General features: G+C 42.1%; 1 protein-coding gene across 2 annotated transcripts in view; it reads right to left on the reverse strand.

The window, feature by feature from the left end:
• Positions 1-184: 184 nt before the first annotated feature.
• Kdm1b (lysine demethylase 1B) overlaps positions 185-21,950 on the reverse strand; it is a 57,796-nt gene continuing 36,030 nt past the window's right edge. For both annotated transcript variants that reach the window (XM_070024483.1, XM_070024484.1), the window contains 10 exons: positions 19,312-19,449; positions 18,298-18,469; positions 14,847-14,974; positions 13,480-13,611; positions 12,386-12,460; positions 8,253-8,369; positions 7,023-7,148; positions 6,136-6,258; positions 4,125-4,277; positions 185-1,804 (listed from right to left, as the gene is read on the reverse strand). In XM_070024483.1, coding sequence (XP_069880584.1) covers positions 1,721-1,804; positions 4,125-4,277; positions 6,136-6,258; positions 7,023-7,148; positions 8,253-8,369; positions 12,386-12,460; positions 13,480-13,611; positions 14,847-14,974; positions 18,298-18,469; positions 19,312-19,449 — 1,248 coding nt within the window. In that variant the 3' untranslated portion in view covers positions 185-1,720. The remainder of the gene's footprint in view (positions 1,805-4,124; positions 4,278-6,135; positions 6,259-7,022; positions 7,149-8,252; positions 8,370-12,385; positions 12,461-13,479; positions 13,612-14,846; positions 14,975-18,297; positions 18,470-19,311; positions 19,450-21,950) is intronic.

Genomic DNA, 21,950 nt, shown 5'->3' on the forward strand with positions numbered 1-21,950 from the left:
TTACTGGCTGCCCTCATCCTGTCTGCTTGTGATAGGCAGAAAAGGTTCCCCACCCCTGCTCAAAGTTAGTTAACATTTCATTTCAGACCATTTAATGGGCATTGGGAGGTGTGAGAAGGAATTGGGGTGTGTGGAAATTCTTGGTGATGGTAGATCTACTTAATAAGTGCACATGCAAACAGCATTTGAAAAAGTCTGGTTTTTATTAAGCAGTTTTACATACCCAGCTATTCAGAACTATTTATATCACTTTCTGGTGTATATATCACGACTGCCCAGTTTGTAAAATTCACAACACCAAAAAACATTTAGACCAAAAAACATTTAGAGAAACTCAAAAGTACATAGGTTCCTTAAGGAACAAAATGTCCAAGTAGGTCACTGAGACAGGGAAGAAAATTAAATACACCTTTATTGGGTTTTCTCCTACTTGAAGCATGGCTTCACATTTAAATTTAAGTGCCCAAAAACAAGTAATAATTTATTGTGAACCATTTCAAACATGTGCTATTTGAACGTTTTAATACAGAACACTTCCTAATCAGTACCAATGAGTCTAAACCACTTAGCTATCAATGCTCTAACTGCTAACTCAGAAATGCACAGCTGTTTGGCTGGCTTTCTATTTTACTGTGATTGGGGGTGGGAGAAGTATACTCAAACTTCTATACATGCATTCAATAAAGATTTTATGCTTACAAAGCAATTCTAAATTTCAAAAATACCTTAACATTTTGAAAACGTGGCTTTAAAGTTATCTTAGCCCCCTTGTTAAAGAATTATTAAAGTCTGTAAACAGGTTTCTTGGCAAAGTAGGCATCTGGAAGACCCTGAAACCAATATTTTCTTTGTTAGATATGGAAAAAGTAAATGCCATGTTCTCAGGCTAATATGGCTTATAAAATGCTTACAAGGATGGTTCTGTGGACTTGCCTGGGAGGAACTGGACATGATTATGCAAAAAGTATTCCTAGAAACAAACCTTTACTTAAACAAGGGGGAAGGTTGTTAAATTATTCAAGTTTTCTTTGCTAGTAGTTGCCAAAATTATAAGTATGGTATAAGACAAGTGGCTTTAAGAACAGCTGTGTGCTCTACCTGTAGTAGGATGGCCACATTTTATACCACATACTCAAATGAAATGAAAGCTTCCATTTTAAGGATTTAAAAATGCCACAAGATACTTTGAATATCCAATTGGAAGAAGTAGTCTAGAAGTTTCATCAGAGTTACAACTCTGATTTTCAAAAAGAAAATTCTACTGAAATTTTAAGAAAAGCTCGATGTTGGAGCTGTATAAAAGTAGTAAGGCTCATTGGTAAAGACACTGATAAACTCTGAAAGAGGGAAAAACACATGGCTTTATCTTGCTAATGATTTAAACTGAACAGCTAAACAAAATGTCAAATCTGAAGGGCATCTCCAAATGGAAGAATCCTAATCCAAGGTCTCAACTCAAGGTTATATTCTGCCTTCCAAAATTCAGAAGACTTAGCACTAGTTGGACCTATAGAAAATGCAATTAAACCTAAGTGCTCAGAAGGATTTGGAGAATCAGTGCTTTCAGAGTAGTAAAGTGAGGACATTTTCATCATGTCATTTAGAAACATTACAACTTCGCTATCCAGAGAAACATTCCCCACCTTAGGAAATAGAGGTTTAACCTGCATTTCACATGTTCCCATTTGGAGCACCAAAGCTGAGTCCAGGCCAGTTCTATTTAAAAGGCTGCAATCTTGCTTGCTTCTCGAACACCACTCAAATATGCTCCAGTAACAGTCTGTGGGAAATGCCTATTTGTTGCCTGTAAAAAATAATTACATATAATTACATGTTAGATTGTAAACAAAGTGAATCAACGGCAAAATGAGCTTAAGACTTTAGGATTCTCCTAAAATAGAGATGGCAGCCATCAGTAACAAGTCAAATTAGCACAGTAGCCCCTGAATATCTCTGTGCTTTGCCAAATTCTGCAATGTATTTAGCAGTCCCACAAAGTAGTGGTACTAAGTATAAGGGCAGTGGACAGTGTTAAAAAGCCTCAGAAAATGGGTTTTAGAAGATGAGGTAGTAACTATCAAAGGAAAAAGTTAAAGCTCTGTGCAGATGGCTCATGCCTGTGATTCTAGCTACTCAGGAGGCTGACATCTAAGGATCTCAGTTCAAAGCCTGACCAGTTAGGAAAATTGAGACCCCATCTCCAAATTAACCACCAATAAGCTGGAAGGAGAGCTATGGTTCAAGTGTTAGAGTGCTGGTGCTGGTCCTCAGCAAAAAACCTCAGTACCCAGGCCCTGAGTTCAAGCCCCAGAACTGGTATACAAAAAAAGGTTCTGTATCCTATTTGTGACCCTGATGTGCCCTTTTTGTGCGGGGCCTGGGCTCTGTTCCTTAACTTTGTCTGCTCAAGACTAGTACTTTCCCACATAAGTCACAGACTCAGACTTTTGGGTGGTTAATTGGGAGACTTTTTTGCCCAGCCTGGCTTCTGAACTGTGGTTCTCAAACCTGAAGACTCCCAAGTAGCTGAATTACAGGCAGGAACCACAGGCAGCTTCAAGTGGCTTTTAAAGAAGTGGTTCACTCAGGTCTAAGCTGACATCCAAGGATGGAGCAGTGTTCAGACATGTAGCAGGCAAAGATCAAGCAAGACAGGGAGGGAAGAGAAAACAAAAGGCTCTAAAAGCTTTAGTGGCTTCTGTTAAACAAGTTAAAGAGGCCTCTGTTAAACAGCCAGAGGCTGCTGCTAAAACATTCTGAAGAAAGCATTCAAAGGGCTAAAATTTAAAAGCTAGTTGGTGAGATGAGCAATTAAAGTTTTCCACAGAAGGACAAAGAGATGGATAATAGTATAGAAGAAAATATTAGGTGTTAGATAAGATGTTACAAGAGTTCCAAATTGGGGTATGAAGAACAAAGTGGAAGAAAGTGAGCAGAAGCAGGGGCTGGGAAGGTGGCTCAGTGGTAGAGCGTTTGCCTTGCATGCATGAGGCCCTAGGTTCAATTCCCCAGCACCACATAAGCAGAAAATAAAAGCCGGAAGTGGTGCTGTGGCTCAAGTGATAGAGTGCTAGCCCTGAGGTGAAGAGCTGCGGGACAGCACCCAGGCCCAGCCCAGAGTTCAGGCCCCACGACAGGACCCCCCTCCAAAAAAAAAACATCTGGGCTGGAAAGGTGGCTCAGTGGTAGAGTGCTTGCCTTGCATGCATGAAGCCCTGGGTTGGATTCCTCAGCACCACATAAGCAGAAAAAAAAAAAGCCAGAAGTGGTGCTGTGGCTCAAGTGGTAGAACCTAGCCTTGAGCTGAAGAGCTGAGGGACAGCACCCAGGACCAACACCAGACCCTCCCCCCCCCCCCAAAAAAAAAGTGAGCAGAAGCAAACGCTATCAAGAGACATGATTCTAAATCACAAGGAACAAAACAAGGCACAGGATCAGAAATCAGAATCGAGTTGAGTAAGTCCTTTGTACAACTACTTAATGATTTTAAAAAGAAACCAGAATGAGGAAGTTTTTCAACAGAAATCAAGGAAAAGTAACAGAGCAGGGGACCGCACAAAGGGGCCTCCAGAAGCTATAACCAACAAGCCAGATGACATGCTTGATTGAGAGTTCACTGAAAGGGAGGAGATACAGAGAATTAACGAAGGATCAAAAGAACCATTTCAACTACCAAAACACTAGAAGAAGCTGTGCAACAATGGGATCTATGAAAACCCTGACTCATCAAGAAGCAACATAAACATAATCTTAACTCTAATCTTAACAGTGCGAGATAGCCACGTTGGAGAATAATGCAGAGGACCTTGACAGGACAAAGGTAATTCTGATAAATATAAACCTGATTTTAAGATGGAAAAGCAAGTCCAGAAGAGATGCTTGAAGAGTTAAAAATGATGTGAATATGAAGGCAGACTCAGTATTGAGAAGGCCTTAAATGTTAACAAAGAAAAACAGTATTTAATCTGGCTTTTAAACAAGTTATCACTTTAAAGAACTAAAAGTACAAGGGGTTGGAGCCATGGCTCAGGTGGTAGGGGCACCTGCCAATGAACTTAAGAGTCAGATAATAAGTTTGAGTATTAAGTCTCAGACAAAAAATGATCAAAATACAAGATAAATACCTCGCCAGCAAAAAAGATAGTTCCTTGTATTTCCTCGGCTATGATGTCGTAGGCCTCACCACTTCCAAATGTCTTCACAAAACTGTAAGCCATCTGGATCCATGGCTCTGTGCTCCACCGAGTGACAAAATACTTTGTGGGATCTGGGACTTCCTGCATTCAATAGAAAACAAAATAAGGCTTAGAAAGAAACTCCAGGTGTCAAATGGTTCATGCCTGTCATCTTAGCTACTCATGGGACTAAGATCTGAGAATTGCAGTTCAAAGTCAGCCTAGGCAGGAAAGTCAGAGACATCTCCAGTCAACTACTAGAAAAGCTGGAAAGAGAGCTGTGGCTCTAGTGGTAGAGTGCAAGCCTTACGTAAAAACAAATTCAAGTACAGAACTCGGGTTGTGAGTTCAAATCCCAGAACTGGCACACATGCGTACACACAACACAACACAAAACTCTCATACGTGGCATAATGCACATTTCTCCCTAACACTTATTCCTGATAGCCTCTGAGACAGCTAATGCAATATGCTCTACCTACTGTAAACTGTACCAGCCACACACAATCCCCTCACATCTACACTTAATCCTGTATCAGACATTCCCCACAGCAGGTCACACTAGGAGCTAAGAGTCCAGGCCCTCCTTTCCCATGGCCTGGCCAGTGCTGGAGCTGTGGGTGGAGGGAAGGATTCCACCCAAGGTAGAAAAGGGAAGGGTGGTGCCAACAGGGTTACACGTTGGAATTCCCAACCAGCTTCACCTAACTGGCACAAGAATGTACTTACATTCTCAGAACAATTTTGTCAGGTGACCTTGGACAGCAGCACCATGAAAAATACCTTTCTGGAAACAATACTGCATTCCAAACTAATTCACAAACACTTCAGGGGAAAAAAAAAAAACGGAAGCAAGGAACTACTACGTTACAAACCACATCACTAGTTGGACCTTCCCAGGACAATGGCAACATAACCTGGATGGATAACCCTCGCTTTCTCTAACTCACAAACCTTTGGAGCCGTTTCACTTGTTTCTTAATTAGAAAAAAACAAAAACTATCAACAAATTTCCAAAGTACATGTAATGTACGTGTGTGTGTGGTGTACATGCAAAAATAAAATACACTGAGTTCCTAGTAGAAAAGACTGCCTATGTAGAGGTAAGAAACTTCTGGAAAGTTGTCCAAGTTTCTAGGACTTGGATAAGTACAGAATCTTCAGAAAATCCCAAGTCTTAACAGCCCTGCAAGAGAAAGGTGTGCAGAATTTGGGAAAGAAAAACAAAAGGGCAATTTTATAAATAATGTACTGCCAGGTGCTGGTGACTCATGCCTGTAGTCCTAGCTACTTGGCAGGCTGAGATCTAAGGATCACAGTTGAAAGCCAGCATGGGCAGGAAAGTCTGAGACTCTGATTGCCAATTAACTACCAAGAAAGCCAGATGTTGAGCTGTGTGTGGCTCAAGTGGTAAGAGGGCTAGCCTTGAGCTCGAAAGCTCAGGACAGCACCCAGGCCCTGAGTTCAAGCTTCAGGACCAGCATGTTTGTGCATGTGCACATGCACACGCACGCGTGCGTGTACACACAAGGTATGTCACCCCCCTCTCCCCAATTCCTGTGAGGTCCTAACCGCTAGTTTCCTAGAATATAACTGAATTGAGAGGCAATTAAAATAGGGTCAGTAAGGTGGGCCTAGAGCAGTCTGGCTAGTGTCTGCTTATTAGAGAAGGAAATAAGGACAGCAAGAAAACACATGTGAAGACAGAGATAAGAACTATCTGTAATCCATGGACAAGCCTCTGAAGAGACACCCTGTTGACATCTTCAGCCTCCAGAGCACTAAGTATGGTGTACTGTAGTTAGAGCAGTCCCACAAGCTAATGCTGGTACAAAGAGGGATGCTGGAACACAGGACCTGACCCTCCTGTCTTGTTTCCCTTCGTTCATTCTCGGTAAGAATGTAGAAGATTCCGATCCCACCTGCCCCAAAGAGCACATGCACAGCAAGTGTGTCTGACCTGTTCTTTGAACAGCTCCCGCAGGGTGGCCATGCACTGCTTCAGCACCTGCTTGTCATCCAGGGTCCGGAGGGATGCTACAGCCTCCCCTGCGATCACTGACATTAGCACGCTCTGCTGCTTCTGCAGGCACAGAGGGAAAAAGCAGTTAAAGCTTCCGGTCCAAATGTTTCTAATGCTCAGTTCCAGACAAGGGCCTCACTGCTTCTCACTGGCTCATCCTCACTTCGGATTGAGTCCTTCCATGCTCTCTCACACACATTACTCATCCAGGAGGGGTAGACTCAATAATGTACTCAACAGTACATTACTGTACTGTTCTCTCCTGGAAAGAGAAAGAAAAGAAAACCCAAAACACTCAGTGCTCAGACTATGAAATGCAGGGTGCCCTGAGCTGTTTATGAAAGCTTGTTTCGAAGTAGCAGGAAGAGACTGAGGGGAAATTGGAGAAAAAAATAATGCCAATGAGACCTCCTGCACTGGGTTCCCACATGAAACCTTAAGACATACTGAGAATGAGAGGAAAGCAGGACAGCAGCAGCTGGGATTCCTGAATGTGGCAGCCACAGGGCTGCACTGGACATCCTCAGAGTTGTCTCATTCCCTACTGCACGTTGTTCCGCACCCGGACCTGCTCTGCCCACTCTCTGGAAGTCTGTCAGAGGAAGTCTCAGGCCACTCATGCACTGTGCTCACAAATAAGCTTTCACCAGCTTATCTGTCCCTGTTAAGTAACACTAGTACTTAAAAGACAAAACACTGGAGTTCTTTTCCCATAAGAAAATGTCCCAGTCAAAGTGACATCCAGAATCTCCATGATACTCATTTGTTTCTAGGCTAGCACACAACCGACAACTAGACTGTTAAAGCACATTTCACAGCTTTACCTCGGGATCCATGTCATAGTACACAGCAAAGAGCCCTCGCTGACTGGCACTGGGAGGAACGTGACCAAAGAAATCGGCCCCTTGAACTTTACTGTCCCAAAATCTGTATGGAAACTGCAAAGCAATCTAGGAAGCAAAAGAGAGATGTCTCAGTACCCTGCACATAGCAATTCTGGCCAACACTAGAGACAACCTGCAACAATACTAAGAAATCATGAAGGGTGGGGGAATACAATCATAATATTCAATGCATGTTGTAAGTGAAAATGGGTATTGGAAGATGCCGAGAATGGGCAGGTTGACATTGATCAAGATGATTGATCAAGATGATACTCAAACTGACAAGCTAAAACCCCTTTGTACAACTACTAAAAACAATCTTCCCATTGTCCATACTCCTGTCTATCTTGGTTCTGTGAGCTTCCTGCCCTTTTGAGGTGGGGGTGGGGAGTAGGGGGTTAAAATTTGAACACACATCTTGAGCTTGCTAAACAGGCACTCTACTACTTGATCTATGTCCTGTACCTACTTTCCTCCTCCCCCTCCCTTTTTTTGGGCAAAACTGGAGTTTGAACTCATGGCTTCATGCTTACTGGGTTTTGGTTATTGTTCAGCTGGTGCTCTACCACTTGAGCCATACCTCCAGCCCTGCTTTTTTGCTGGTTGTTTTGAATACAAAGTCTCAGACTTTTCTGCCCAAGCTTACTTCACAAAACAATCCTCTAATCTCAGCCTCCTGAGTAACTAAGATTATAGAGTGAATGAAACACTGCTGCCTAACTGACAACTTCTTGCTTTTTTTATGCCCCCTCATTCTACATTCCCTTGGATAATGGTGTGGCGCAGGACTGACCTACAGGCTAATCTAAAAGCATGAAATGTTTCTAAGGCTGTGCTTGAAGCTTAATGTGTATGTTCCACACTCATTACTTTCAGATTTGCTGGTATCTAAGGGAAGAGGAAGTAAGCCACTGTCCTCGTTGGGGCTAAGGAGAGATCAACAACAACAAAAAAAAGCACACAAAGAAATACTTATAGCAAATCTAGATTCTGAATATCAAATTTCACTCTCAAAGTCAACAACTGATAATATCTTTTTATATTCTTCAAGAACAAAAGGAAAGGAAACCTATAAATTCCATTTGTCTTCAAAAATGACACTGGATTACATTCTAAGTCCTGTTATCTACCATGAGTTCCAAGTTCTGAAGCTAAGGTAAATCAGGTCACCTTTTCAATGATGCCTGCACCCAAGCTGTTGATGGCCTTCATCTTCTTCTCTGACAATGGCGGATTGAACTGGATGGCTCCTTTCTGTAGTATAGCCAGTGGCACTGTGACTAAAACCTGTGGGAAGTAATTAGCAGTTAACCAGTGCATAAAGCAGTTGACCTAACAACTCAGTTTCCAAGAAAATCAACACAGGAAGAACATTCTTCTCGTGTCCAGACTCAAGACAGTCATCAACAACCTCTCATGTTATACTGCAAGAGAAAGGGCTTTGATGAGCAGTCATGCGGGTTGTTCGCTGCACAAAGGGGCCTGCTTCAGCAGAAGTGGCATCCACACAGAATTTGCATACATGTTCTGGTGGCTAATAAGAATCCTGGCTCAGCCAGGTGCTGGTGGCTCACACCTATGGTCCCTAGCTGAGATCTTACGATCTCAGTTTGAAGCCAGCCTGGGCAGACAAATCTGTGAGACTCATCTCCAAATAACCACCAAAGCCAAAAGTGGGGCTGAGGCTCCAGCCACAGCTGTTAAGGCTCTAGCCTTGAGCAAAAAAACTAAGAGACAGGGCGGAGTTCTAACTCAATGGCAAAGCATTTGCTAGCAAGTGCAACATCCTGAGTTCAATACCCAGTCTAAAAAAAAAAAAAAAGACAATAGTCTTGTTTTGTTTTGCTTTTTGGTTGGTTGTGGGGCCCTGAACTCTGAGCCTGGGCGCTGTCCCTCAGCTCTTCAGCTCAAGGCTAGTGCTCTCCCACTTGAGCCATAGTGCCACTTCTGGCTTTTTATGTTTATGCGGTGCTGAGGAATCGAACCCAGGGCCTCATGCATGCAAGGCAAGCACTCTACCACTGAGCTACCTTCCCAGCCCCAGTTTTTTTTTTTTGATACTCAAAAAGGAAAAAACAAACCAATCCTCAGGGCCTCCAGTCCCTAAGTTCAAGCCCCAGTACACACACATAGACACACACAAACATGCTAAGTTGAGCCTGGATGTGGTGGTACACACCTGTAATCTCAGCACTAGAGGCCAAAAGCAGGAGAATCTCAAGTTCCATACTATCCTGAGATACATAGTGAGACTATTTTTTAAAAACAGAAACAAAAATAAAAACAAAACTCGCCCTTCAAAGCCAAAAGACAACCACTGCCTCGTTACACAATCGGGAAGGTTCTAGCTCCAGAACCACTACACAGTTGGGAAGCCATCACTACTGTGCTCAGCATCACACCACGCACAGTCAACCTGGGACCTCTGACATCCTTGCTGCAGAAGAACTGACACCTGGACCACTGTGCGTCAGCAGAGGCTGCAAGGCAAGAGTGAAGCCAGGCCACAGCCCCCTGGGAAAGAGGGCAGGAAAGGGAGAAGGTGGAAAGGGAGAGGAGGAGTGTGATTCTGTGTGTTACGTATGTGTGTTTGGGGCCCAATATCTGTAGAACTTGATAATCAACCATGACTGACTTGAAGCTGAACACCAATATGCCCTGCTTCTCAAAGGCTTTCCGGTACTGGTACTGGGATCACAGCTCAATTCTTCCTATAATATCTGTAATGTGAAAATTTTAGAAGTATAAAATTTGGTCTCTATCTTCCAAAGTTGGTGATCTGTCTACAGGTTTTAGAGCTACCATGAGAACAAAACAATCAGCAAGCAAGACCTGGTTGAGTTGATTCACTCCTAACAACTGCAAGGAAATCTATCCAGAAGTCTTACTGACAAAACTTTCTTTAGAAGGGCTATGCTTTTGCACAAGAACTTGGGCAAGTCAAGTCCATGATAAACACACCCTGGTAAAAACTGGCTACATTCTGTTACACTTTGTGGCAGGTTTTTGGCTACATTCTGTTACACTTTGTGGCAGGATTTTGGTCTCTTGTCGGGATGGAATGCTTTCACTCATCTATTTGGGGAGACTTCCAAGACAAACTGTGAGGAGCACTAGCCACACAAATAAAAATATTTGCTTTCAACATTTCAAAGTGCGGCTTGCAGCTATGCCAGAACACAGAGGGAGCCGGTGTCCAGCCATGGTCAGCAGAGGCTGACCAGGCAAAGGAAGCCCAAATGGCACAGTGTCGTGGACACTGAAAGCTACAAATACCAGAGGCTGAATCACCAGCTGACTTGCAATTTTAGAAGGTGACATTTTAGTCAGGCACTGATGCTCTGGCCTATAATCCTAACTATTCAGGAGGCTGAGATTGCAAGGATTGAAGTTCAAAGCCAGACCAGGCATGAAAGTCTGTGAGAATCTTCAAATTAACGATCAAAAAACCAGAAGGAGAGTTGTGACTCAAATGCTAGAGCATCAGTCTCGAGCAAAAAAACTAAAGAGACAACAGTGAAACCTAAGTTTAAGCCAAAAGAGAGAACTTAAAAAAAGTTGATTACTAAGAAATCATAAATATTTAGGAGTTTACAGATGAGGCCACTGTGGCCTGCCTCAGCAAGCCACACACCCAGAGTCACAGATAAGAATTAAAATATCCAACCAACACAACCCACCCAGAATCCCCACAGTCAAGAACCTCCAGATGCTTCTGACCTGAAGCCCGTGCTGAGATCCACTGCTAATCCAAAGTGTCCAGCTAGCTGGTGACAGCAGTAACATTAGGACAGCCTCATCCCAACACACACTCCAGGCCCTGCCTGTGACACTTAATTCTTCATTTCTATGTGAACATCAAGAACTATGAAAAGGAGATGAGGAGAAACCCAGCTCACCAGGAAACTAGTGACAACTCATCAAAAACTTTTCCTGGTGGTACTGGAGTTTGAACTAAGGATCACATTTGTGCTAGACAAGTACTCTACCACCTAAACCATACCATCTGAACCAGATCCCAGACCCTTTTGCCTTTTTTTTTTTCCAGGTAAGGGCTGGCTCGGTCTGGCCCTTGACCACAATCTTCCTTCCTTTACTTCCCACACAGGTTAGATTATAGACACACACCATTATGCCTGGCTTGTTTCTGAAACAGGTCTCATTTATTGCCAAGCTAGTGTAGCACTGTTGATTCTCCTGTATCTACTTCTCAGCTGTGATTACAGGCATAATACCACCACACTCTGCCCTCAAAGATTTTTTTCATCATCACTTCAGACATAACTAAACTTGGGCTTTGCTCTTGGCTAAGGCAGGTAGCTCTACCACCATTTGAGCCATGTCTCCAGCTCAAACATAACTTCTAAAGATAAATTAAATCCCTTCGGCCCCAAACAAATTAGCACCTTTGTTCTATAATACTACAGAAATCAGAATACGACTTTAGGTTATTAGATTCAGCAGTACTTTTTTACTATTCACAGCATTAGCTGTCTAGAAAAAGTTAAATTACGTAAAAATGTACATGGTTGTATAAAGTTTAGTTTCAAATGAAACAGGATTTTTTTTTTATCCAAAAGGGGTTCTGTGTTAAAAAAAAAAATCAGAAGCACAACAGGTTTCTTTAATATAGCATTTACTATATCCCTCAAAGCAGAGAGGTATAGTATTCCAAAATTATTTGTCAAAGCAAAACAAAACAAAACAAAAAAAAAAAACTGGAGGAGTGCAGAGGATGGAACCCAATGCCTCACACATTAGGGGCTGGAAGCATGAATCAGATTGTAGAGCACCAGCTAATGAGCCAAAGCGAAGCTCAGGTACCATGAGTCGCAGTTTCTGACAAAAACAACCACGACCACCACCACGACCACCACCACGACCACCACCACGACCACGACCACCACCACGACCACAACCACCACGACCACCACCACCACCACCACGACCACCACCACCACCACCACCACCACCACCACGGCCTCCTACATACTAAGCAATCTCATTTAGCACTGAACTACCCTCTAGAATTTCATTGTTGGACTCTTGGGACACAGAACACAGAACACATCCCGGGGAACAGAAGTAAGTCCATTTGCCATGGAACGGTATTAGATCAGTTAAATCAGATTGGCACACTTAAACACAATGAAATGGGCACATTCAATGCATCAGAAATTCAACAAGGCTTTTAGTCGTGGCAGAGTGCCAAAGACAAAGCAAGGTGATGGGCAAAGGCAGTTTTTCTTTCCCCAGGCCTCTGGCAGCAGAGGGCTCTACCCCAGCGGAATCACAGTGCTTACCTTTTGTGCACAATACCCTGCACCATCTATCGTGGCAACCTGCACTTCATCTCCAGTATAATCAATGCTCTGCACCTGTTGGACACAAGCAGTCATGAGAAAGCAGATGAGGGCTGGAACCGTATGATGCAGGTGTATCCCCGTTCTGATGTGAGGAGTCTTACTCCTATGGGTAGTCATTTGCTGGCACTCACATCTAAATACAACTCAACATGGGGGTGCTAAAATTTCAAACAATGTAATATTGTAAAATGTGAGATATGTACAAATAATCATCTGTCTCTACCATTACAACAACAAGACTATATAAATCCATTGGGGTAAAGATTTAAAGGGAAAATTTCAAAGTGACAAATACCTGCATTGGGTTAGGAAGACTTTTATAACATTTTTTATTTTGTTTCACTTTACGGAGGGCAGGATTTGAACTCAGGGCCTTGAGCTCACTGGGCTTGCTTTCTTACTTGTGGCTGTCACTATACCACTTGAGCCATGCCACAAGCACTGCTTTTGACTTGGGGAGAAAATAGTACACAGACTTTTGTATTCAGGATGGCTTCAATGCAATCATTCTAACCTCAGTCTCCTGAATATATACACACCTGTGGGTCACACATTACAGGTGTGACCCACAGGTACCCAGCTAAACACTTTTATTAATGAACACTCATGTATGTCACTGATACTCCTAGACAGCAACTATGACAGGTGATAGCCATAACTGTAACCACAAGTACTGAAAGCCAGTGCCTGAATGGCCAAGCCAATGCCTGACGCTTAGTCACGTGGCCAGATGCCAGTGGCTTACACCTGTAATCCTAGCTACTCAGGAGGCTGAGATCTAAGAGTCATGGTTTGAAGCCAGCCTGGACAGGAAAGTCGGTGACACTCTTATCTCCAATTAATCACAGAAAAAGCCAGAAGTGGCACTGTGGCTCAAGCGGTAGTATGCTAGCCTTGAGCAAAAAGGAGCTCAGAGACAGCAGCCAAGACCAAAGTTCGAGTCCCAAGACCAGGAAAAAAATAACATGACTGTATCTCACATCCTCCCAAACAAAGCAAAGCCAGCACCTTCCACACCTGCCCATACTTACTGGAGATCTGAGCCGAATGTCTAGTCCTTCAGCCAGTTTTTCAATTATGACAGAGTATCCAGGAGTTAGTAGAGTGTGGTCACCAGCAAACTGGGCAAAGAATTCATTGTGGTCCCAGGAACGAGCAGACACCTGCAAACAAAAGATGGGAGCCTGCAGTGTGAATCCTAGAGTCTGTGTCTGAGCCCACAGAAAGGAGTCCCAGGTTAGAGCAGCCACCCAAAGCAGGAGGGCTAAGCCCTCAACCCCACGGAAATATCAAGAGGGAGAATATGAACTAACCAGTTCTGTTGACACTGCTATTTTTGGAAGAAAATCTCTACAGAAAAGCTGATTATGGAACACAAAAGGTCTAAATTATTGAGAAGAAGTACCTAGAGAAAACTCTTCTCATGAATGGGAATTCTATTAAGGGTAAAGAAACTGCATTAAATTCCATATATAAAGACACCAACTGTTTGTCTTCTATGTGGGCACACTGCAGAGGTTGAAATCCAGCAGGATTTTGGAAAACACTGCAGTTCCAATTGTACTGCAGAACCAAGTGGATATGGTGAGTCCCCAAGAAGATAGATGAACCAGCCAGGGAGTTTCTACTCAAAATACAGAATAATGAAGTTCTGGGTTCTCAGTTGGTAAAATGAGTTAGGCAAGCTTGAATTTGTTTTGGTAAGACAAACAGGTCAGAATTTCAAGGATGCTGTGTTTGGGTTTCTTGAGGACAGTGTTTACAGACTCCATGGCTCCACAGAAATAACTCGAGGTCAACTCCAGAGGGCATGGATGAGGGACAAGGCTCTTTGCCATTGCTGGCTGAGCCCAGCAGCATTGCTTTCTATGAGCTTCTTCTAGGCATTCTTTGGGGAAATTTATATATATATTAAAGATACAGTACAGAGAGGTTATAGTTACATGAGTAAGGTAATGAACACATTTCTTTTTTTTTTGGGGGGGGGAGGGGGGTGTGGTAGTAGGGCCTGAACTTTGGGCCTGGGCGCTGTCCCTCAGCTCTTCAGCTCAAGGCTAGCGCTCTACCACTTGAGCCACAGTGCCACTTCCGGCTTTTTTCTTTTTGCTTATGTGGTACTGAGGAATCGAACCCAGGGCCTCGAGCATGCAAGGCAAGCACTACCACTGAGCCACCTTCCCAGCCCCTAATGAGCACATTTCTTGGGAAAGGTATTTTACTTTAAACAAAAGTGCTAAAATACAATATACTCTGAAGTTGTACTTATCAAATTTCTGGGCCACAGGACCTACTCTATTTCTCCAAATCATCCCCAGTTCCATGCTTAAGACATACAAAATGCAAATAAACACCAGCAAGTATTTAATAGCAAAGCATGTACTACAGAACCCAGCCTCACCTGATGGAGGTTGCTGCCACAGGCATACTCCAGATTACTGAGATGAAACTGAAGCACCTGTCCTTCCAGTTCACTGAACTGTATGCCCGACTCTTTCACAAAAGCCTTGAAGATCTCCTCTATCTTCGCTGTAGTGAAAAGGGATGAAAGCAGAAAAGCACAACAGCTTTCACCTCATTCTGTCACATCCTGGTCCTTTGTTCTCTGCATGCCACGAAGCCTGAAGCATCCACAACCTTTCCTCCATTCCCCTCCACAGGAAAATGATAGCTTTTTGAAGGCTTAATCCTCTCAGAAAGTGAAAGCTTACCTTAATGGAAATGAAACTATGGAGGATCTGTATCTTTGAAAATGTTTCAGTTATGTCCAGCTGAGAAACTGGTTCCTCTTGTGCTCAAGGTGTAGAAAGTATACGTAACATGCTCAAAAGAATTACATTTCCTTTATATTCTTTTGCTGTCTAATGCCACTGCTTTAATGTCAAGTTTTTGTTTTTTTACTTTGTGCTGGCCCTGGGGTTTAAACTCAGGGCCTGGATGATATGCTGTCCCTGAGCTTTCTTGCTCAAAACTAGTGCTCTCAACTTCCAGCTTTTTGGTGATTAATTGGAGATAAGAGTATCATGGATTTAACTGCCTGGGCTGGCTTCAAAACATGATCCTCAAATCTCAGGCTCATTAGCTAGGATTATAGGTGTGAGTCATGAGCATTTAGCCTAATGTCAAGTTCTTACAACAGTTCTTCAGTAGGCTAACTAACTACTGGCTACACAATATCTTAAGCAAGAATAGTTTATGTACTTTTATCATGCTAGTCTTTTGCCTGAATACCTTTAATTACTATTTTCCAAATGCCATAGGCAAGGAAGGCTGGCATATGTTCATCTTACAAAGGTAGTGAGTACTACCTTGCCCACTTACAGGTATGGCCACTCTGCTCCTGAACCTTTTTCTAGTGAATTCTGCCTGCTAGTACTACTCTCCTTCTCAGGAACATCCATCCCCATCCATCACCTTCCATCACCTTCCCTTCTTCACAATCCAGCATCACTGCGACACTGCAGGACCAGGATTCTCAACCTGTACCTGTCTATCTCACTCAGCAGCAACTTGGACAACACATAGTTCAAGTTGTGAAATCATTCCAGTTAGGGTCTTAATTGGATACCTCAGGGCACTACAGATGGGAGAAAGCTTTGCCTGGCCAGATATCTGACTAATCCCAAGCATCTCAGTATGGGTTGCTCCTTCCTAGCTTTCTTAGTGAGGACAGCCAGCCAACATACCACAGGCTCCAAGTTCCTATGAACAGTGGTACACTTGCCAAACTTGAAACCGAATTGTCAGGAAACTTATTTTGACATCAAGGTTCTCAAAGGACTTTTCAATTCTTAAGACTAGATTATAATATGAGGATGTCCAAGGGACCTGGGCCAGGCTTTTGACCCCACACCCCTGGGGCTGTCACTTTCAAAGACTTTTGTAGTATCCCGATTTCTGCCGGCTGATAGGGAGTTTCTGCTCTCCTGTGGGCTTTGTGGAGGGGAAATAACCAAGACTACACAAATAGAATGTAAAATGAGTATAAACCTACTTGAAAGGGCCTTAATGTAGTTTTTAAGTAATATTTATATACTGTATAAATATTAAACATGTGCATGGTGAAATGAACTCTAGCTCTGTGTGTGAGTATGTATGTACTGAGATCTCAGGCAGCTGACACACAGGCAGAACTTTTTATAGAAATGTAAGCAGATTATAAAAATTTTAATAGTCTTAGGTGAAAAATTACTTTTCCATTATTGCTGGGCCTCCCCTAATAACTTATTTTAAAATAATGCCAATTTATCAAAATCTTTTACTTGTTAATACTGGGAAAACAAATAGAAAACCCAGCCAACAACTATCACACAGATACAGAATACTACCCAAATTCTGTAGGACATAGCCAGGTGTGATGGCACGTCCCTGAAATCCCAGCGCTTTGTTTCAAGACAGACGTAGTTTAGGATCACAAGTTCAGGTTAGCCTGGGCTACCATAGACCCTATTCAATGAACTAAAAATTTCTAGGGATATCCTGAAAAATCAGCCTAACTACTATTCTCAACTCCAAAAACTGACCATCACTTGAGGTCTGGACACTACACAACATTTGGTTCAATGATCTTATTAGTTAACTGTAGTTAATTCTATAGTATTATTTCTGAAAATGTTTTCAGGTTTCAGTCAACACTTCTCAAGACTTACCAGAGCATGTCAGTCTTAAAGGCAAACAAACAAAGACATTCTCTGCTACTGAGTTTATTCTAAATAAAGACCTTTATTTCAAATACAGACTAAACAAATCAGCCTGCAGATGAGTGAACTCCCTTGCAGAGAGCCTACAGTTGAAGCAAATTACTATCTAACAAAGTGACATCAAGAAATACTAATACCCACACTCAATTTAAGAAGCAGTACATAGCTGCCACCTCATAGCAATGAGTTCCAGGCAGTCAAGTGGTCTACAAACTTTTGGTACTCACTGAAGTACCATGATGAAAGACTGAGAACTCAAATTCTTTTTTTTTTTCCAGGGCTGAGGACCGAACCCAGGGCCTTGCGCATGTCGGGCGGGCGCCCTTCCGCTGGGCTAAACCCCCAGGCCCAAGAATTAAAATTCTTAAGAGTATACAGTCTTAATCAAATATACTGAACAAAAATCTTAGCTTATTGCCTAAAGAAATGAAAGAACAAATCCTACTACTCAGAACTTTTACATAGAAAAGATACAACAAAGTGACAATTTACTCACCCAGGATTTATAGACTTTTTAAAAGTAGGTTTCTGAGAGATTTAAAATTTTACAATTTTTCTGTATGTGTGTGTGTGTGAGAGAGAGAAAGAGAGAGAGAGAGAGACAGAGAGAGACAGAGAGAGAGAGACAGAGAGAGAGAGAGAGAGAGAGAGAGAGACAGAGAGAGAGAGAAAACACACACATTATGGTACCAGTACTGGGACTTGAACCCAGAGCCTCATGCTCTTGGCTTTTTTGCTCAAGGCTAATGTTCTACTATGTGAGCCACACTCACTTCTGGCTTCTTAGTGGTTAAGTGGAGATAAAAAAGAGTCTCATGGACTTTTTTTTTTACCAGGCTGGCTTTGAATTGTAATCCTAGGTCTCAGCCTCCTGAGTAGCTAGGTTTATAAGTAGAGCTACTAGTGCCCGGTTATGGTTCATTTTGTGATACATGAGCTTCATGCTATGTCAGGCTCATATGTGCATGCACATATATGCTTCCAAGGTCCCCAGGAAAGTTATACCCCACCTTGAGGAATACCTGGGGTCTAGCTGTCCAAAGTGGCATGCATATGGACCATCCCTACTACACACGTGCAGTCTCGAAAAGGAACGATGCTACTAGTCACAGCGGCACTGAGACGGAACAATCAGATATCATTCTCCCATACCTCCTAAAGGGACATCTTGGAGCAGAGTCTTATCCTTCCTCCACTCAGAGACAACATCCAAGAGAGCATTAAAATGAAAGTCCATGCGCTTGTCAATAGTAGGGTCCGTTATCCTTCCACCTTCCTGAATTAAGTCACATTTCTCTCCCAATTTATGCATGCTGATGCCAAGCTTCAAAATAATAAGAACGAGAAAGTGAAAAATTTTCCCTGGAAAAAAATATTTACAGGTGCTAAGCTGAACTAAGACAGCGCTCTCATGGAGAAAAGGGTCTAACAATGTAAAAAACCTAAAGCAAAAAAAAACCAACAACAAAGTGAGACGTTGGGTAAAATAACAAAAATCAACAGCCCTGGGTTTTGTGAGACTATGCTATGAGGGAGGGTGACAACAGCTTCTATACCATGCACTAACTCCTACCTAATGCTGCAGATGCTAACACCCCTGCCCTGTCTTTGCTATGGACCTTCACATAAATGAACTCACGAGCACAGACGTACTTATAGAAGCTGAAATCCAGTTTACTCTCAGTAAAACTTAAAAAAGTGGACCTATCAGAGAAATTCCCAGCAGTAAGTCACACACTTGTCAAAGTGTTAAGTACACAAATACCGCATGCAAATATCCCATGTAATATCTTGCACTAAAGTTATTTTTCTGAAAGTCAAAATTTAATAAAGAAGTCTGTACTTTCACCTGTCAAATCTGGCAACCCTAACATTGCAATTATTTGGCCTGCAAATAAAATTTAATCTTAGAAAAAGAAAAACCTCTCAGAAAAGGAGAAACACACTTATTCTTTTCTTTGCATAGACACTATTGTACATGATCTACTTGAGAAGCACACTAGTTTATAATCGCTTTCTATTTTTAAATGGTGGTAACTGAACCCAAGGCACCACACAAGCTAGGCAAGTGCTCTGCTATGAGCTACAATGCCAGCGGTATATGAATACTATACACAAGCAAACTGAGACAACTTTCTTTTCATTGTACATAAATCTTAAACTCACTTGCTCACACATTAGTGCTATTGGGTTATTAATACAGCCATTCACAATCTGGGGTCCTCTTCCCACCGTGATGCCTTTAAAAGATTTGTCATCCCAGACTCGACCTCCAATTCTATCTTTGGCTTCAAGAACAGTCACCTAAAAAAAAACAAAAAACCAGAGAATCAAAACAGGACAGAGCTGTTACAGCAGATACAGAATTACAAAAATGTAGAATAATAGTGTTAATCCTAATTATTGTATTTCTAAAAAAAGCCTCTTGATTGAATTTAAACAGAAGCTAAAAAGGACATTCAAAGCAGCCCAAAATCTGGAAGGGAAGCCTGGGTGGTCTTGCTAGAAGACCCCCTTGTAGTGCTTCAAGTCAGGCAAGAGCTAATGAACAAGCATGTGAAATGAATTTTGAACACTTTTACTAAATAGTCCACAAATAAAAAACCAGGATTAAGAGTTGAATTTGCATATGAAGTATCTATATACAAAGCAACATTTCCTTAGCAATATAAATAGATCTTACCACTATGACACATGACTATTACTTTTTTAATGTCTAAGCCTGACCTCATGAGATTGACCAAACCAGGCTCAATTATTTCCAATTGCTAACGCTGGACAAAGGAGGAGAAGCTCAGAGATAGACAGGCACTGTATCATCTGTGGGCCTGGGATTCAAAGTGCCACAGCTCCCTGTTTTGCATTAATTAAAAATGAGATTACAAGACTAGTCATTTTGGGGTGGGCTCAGTAGTAGAGTGCTTACCTTGCATGCATAAGGCCCTGGGTTCAATGCCCCAGCACCACATAAGCAGAAAAAGCTGGAAGTGGCGCTGTGGCTCAAGTACCAGAGCACTAGCCTTGAACTGAAGAGCTAAGGGACAGCGCCCAGGTCCAGAGTTCAGGCCCCACAATTCACAAAAAACAAAACAAAACAAACAAACAAAAAACTAGTCATTTTACTTCTCTTTTTTTTTAAGTACTAAGAATTGCTAGTGGTTCATGCCTTTAATTCTAGCTACTTGGAAGGTGGAGATCTGAGGATCAGGCTTCAAAGCCAGTCCAGACAGGAATGTACATGAGACTCTTATCTCCAATTAAGCACACACAAAACAAAAAAGAAGTGGAGCTGTGGCTCAGGTGGTAGAGCACTAAGCCTTGTACGAAAAAAGCTTAGGATCCCAGCCCTGAGTTCAAGCCTCAGGAATGATGCACACGCGCGCGCACACACATACACAAGAGGTCCCTGAATTATCTCTCAGTTCACTCAAAGGTATAGAGGTATTTCCTGATTCTCAAGGGATAGTCTCCTGTGGCTATCTCATCATTTGGGCAAAATAACACAGAAGACCTCTGAACATTCTTTCTCAGACCTATATTCTCCACTTTCTGAGACTAAGAAGGCTACAAGATATCATTCTGCCTCACTATCTTTCTCCGACTTCAATTTAATAGTAGGATATCAATTTCCATTTTTTCTTTTTTAGTTTAAGATATTAATACCCAAACTCCCTAGACTTTGGATATTAATAACCTTCCCTGTAATATTATTTTCAGGCTTCCCAAGCAAAAAACAAACAAAAAAATTGGTCCAAATGTAATATGAAAACATTGAAAAATAAGAAAACAGGGAAAAAATCATTTACAACCTTATAGTTTAAGATCACACCGAAGATACTTCTAAATGCAAGCACATTTCCTGTAATATCCAACTCAAGTTGTTCTATTTTGCCAGCAAGATAATGTAAGCCACAACTTGCATCCTCTCAGAAAGACATCTTTTAGGCACAGCTATTGAAAACTGCACCCTGACAATTCAAAACAAGACTGAAAACCTTACCACATAGAAGAAAATAGCAAAAAGTATCAATTCTTTCAGCCAGATAAACTAAAAACATTTTTTACCAAAATGAAATGTTTCATTTACACTTGCAGTATCACAGAAAATCAGTCTTGTAAAGTTTTAAACAGGAGACAAACTATCAGAACTAGCAAAATCAAGAGAAATCTAAAGGGACAGTTCATTTGAATGGATTTAGTGAAGGAAATGAGATACTAAATTATACATGTGGGTTTGGGTTTTTGATAATTACTTTGGTTTATTATGAACACTCAGAACATAATATGTTGTCCACTTTGTAGAAACGAGTTGTCTTACATATCTATCTACATATGCAACTACGTAAGTCCAAACTCTGCATCATCCAATCAAGATTGGAAAAGCAAAATTTTCACATTCCTGAGCCAGAATCAAAGAGTATCTTTGGTTTGCCTAAGAAATACTAACTGGGAGGTTGGTAGTATCTCAATGGTAGAACACTTGCCCAGTACTTGAAATTCTGAGTTCAAGCACCAACACAAAAAGAGAGGAGGAAATGGGAGGGGAGAGAGGAGGAGAGAAGAAGTGAGGGAAGGGAGGAGAGAGGAAGAGAGAGGAGAGAGGAAAAGAGGATAGAGAATGGAGAGAAAGTAGGAAGGGGGGGAAAGGGAGGCTAGAGAAGGGAGAGAGAGGGGACAGAGAGGAGAGAGAAGGAAAAAAGAAGGGAGAAAGTCGGGGAAGGAGGCAGGAGTGAAAGCAGGAGAGAACTAGGCATTTTCCCAGGATAGTGAATTTCCATGCTGTCATTGGTTATAGGGAATAAGGA

This window comes from Dipodomys merriami, unplaced genomic scaffold (genome assembly GCF_024711535.1).
Source record: "Dipodomys merriami isolate MVZ:Mamm:240054 unplaced genomic scaffold, mDipMer1.0.p SCAF_16, whole genome shotgun sequence".
NCBI classification, from domain to species: Eukaryota; Metazoa; Chordata; class Mammalia; order Rodentia; family Heteromyidae; genus Dipodomys; species Dipodomys merriami.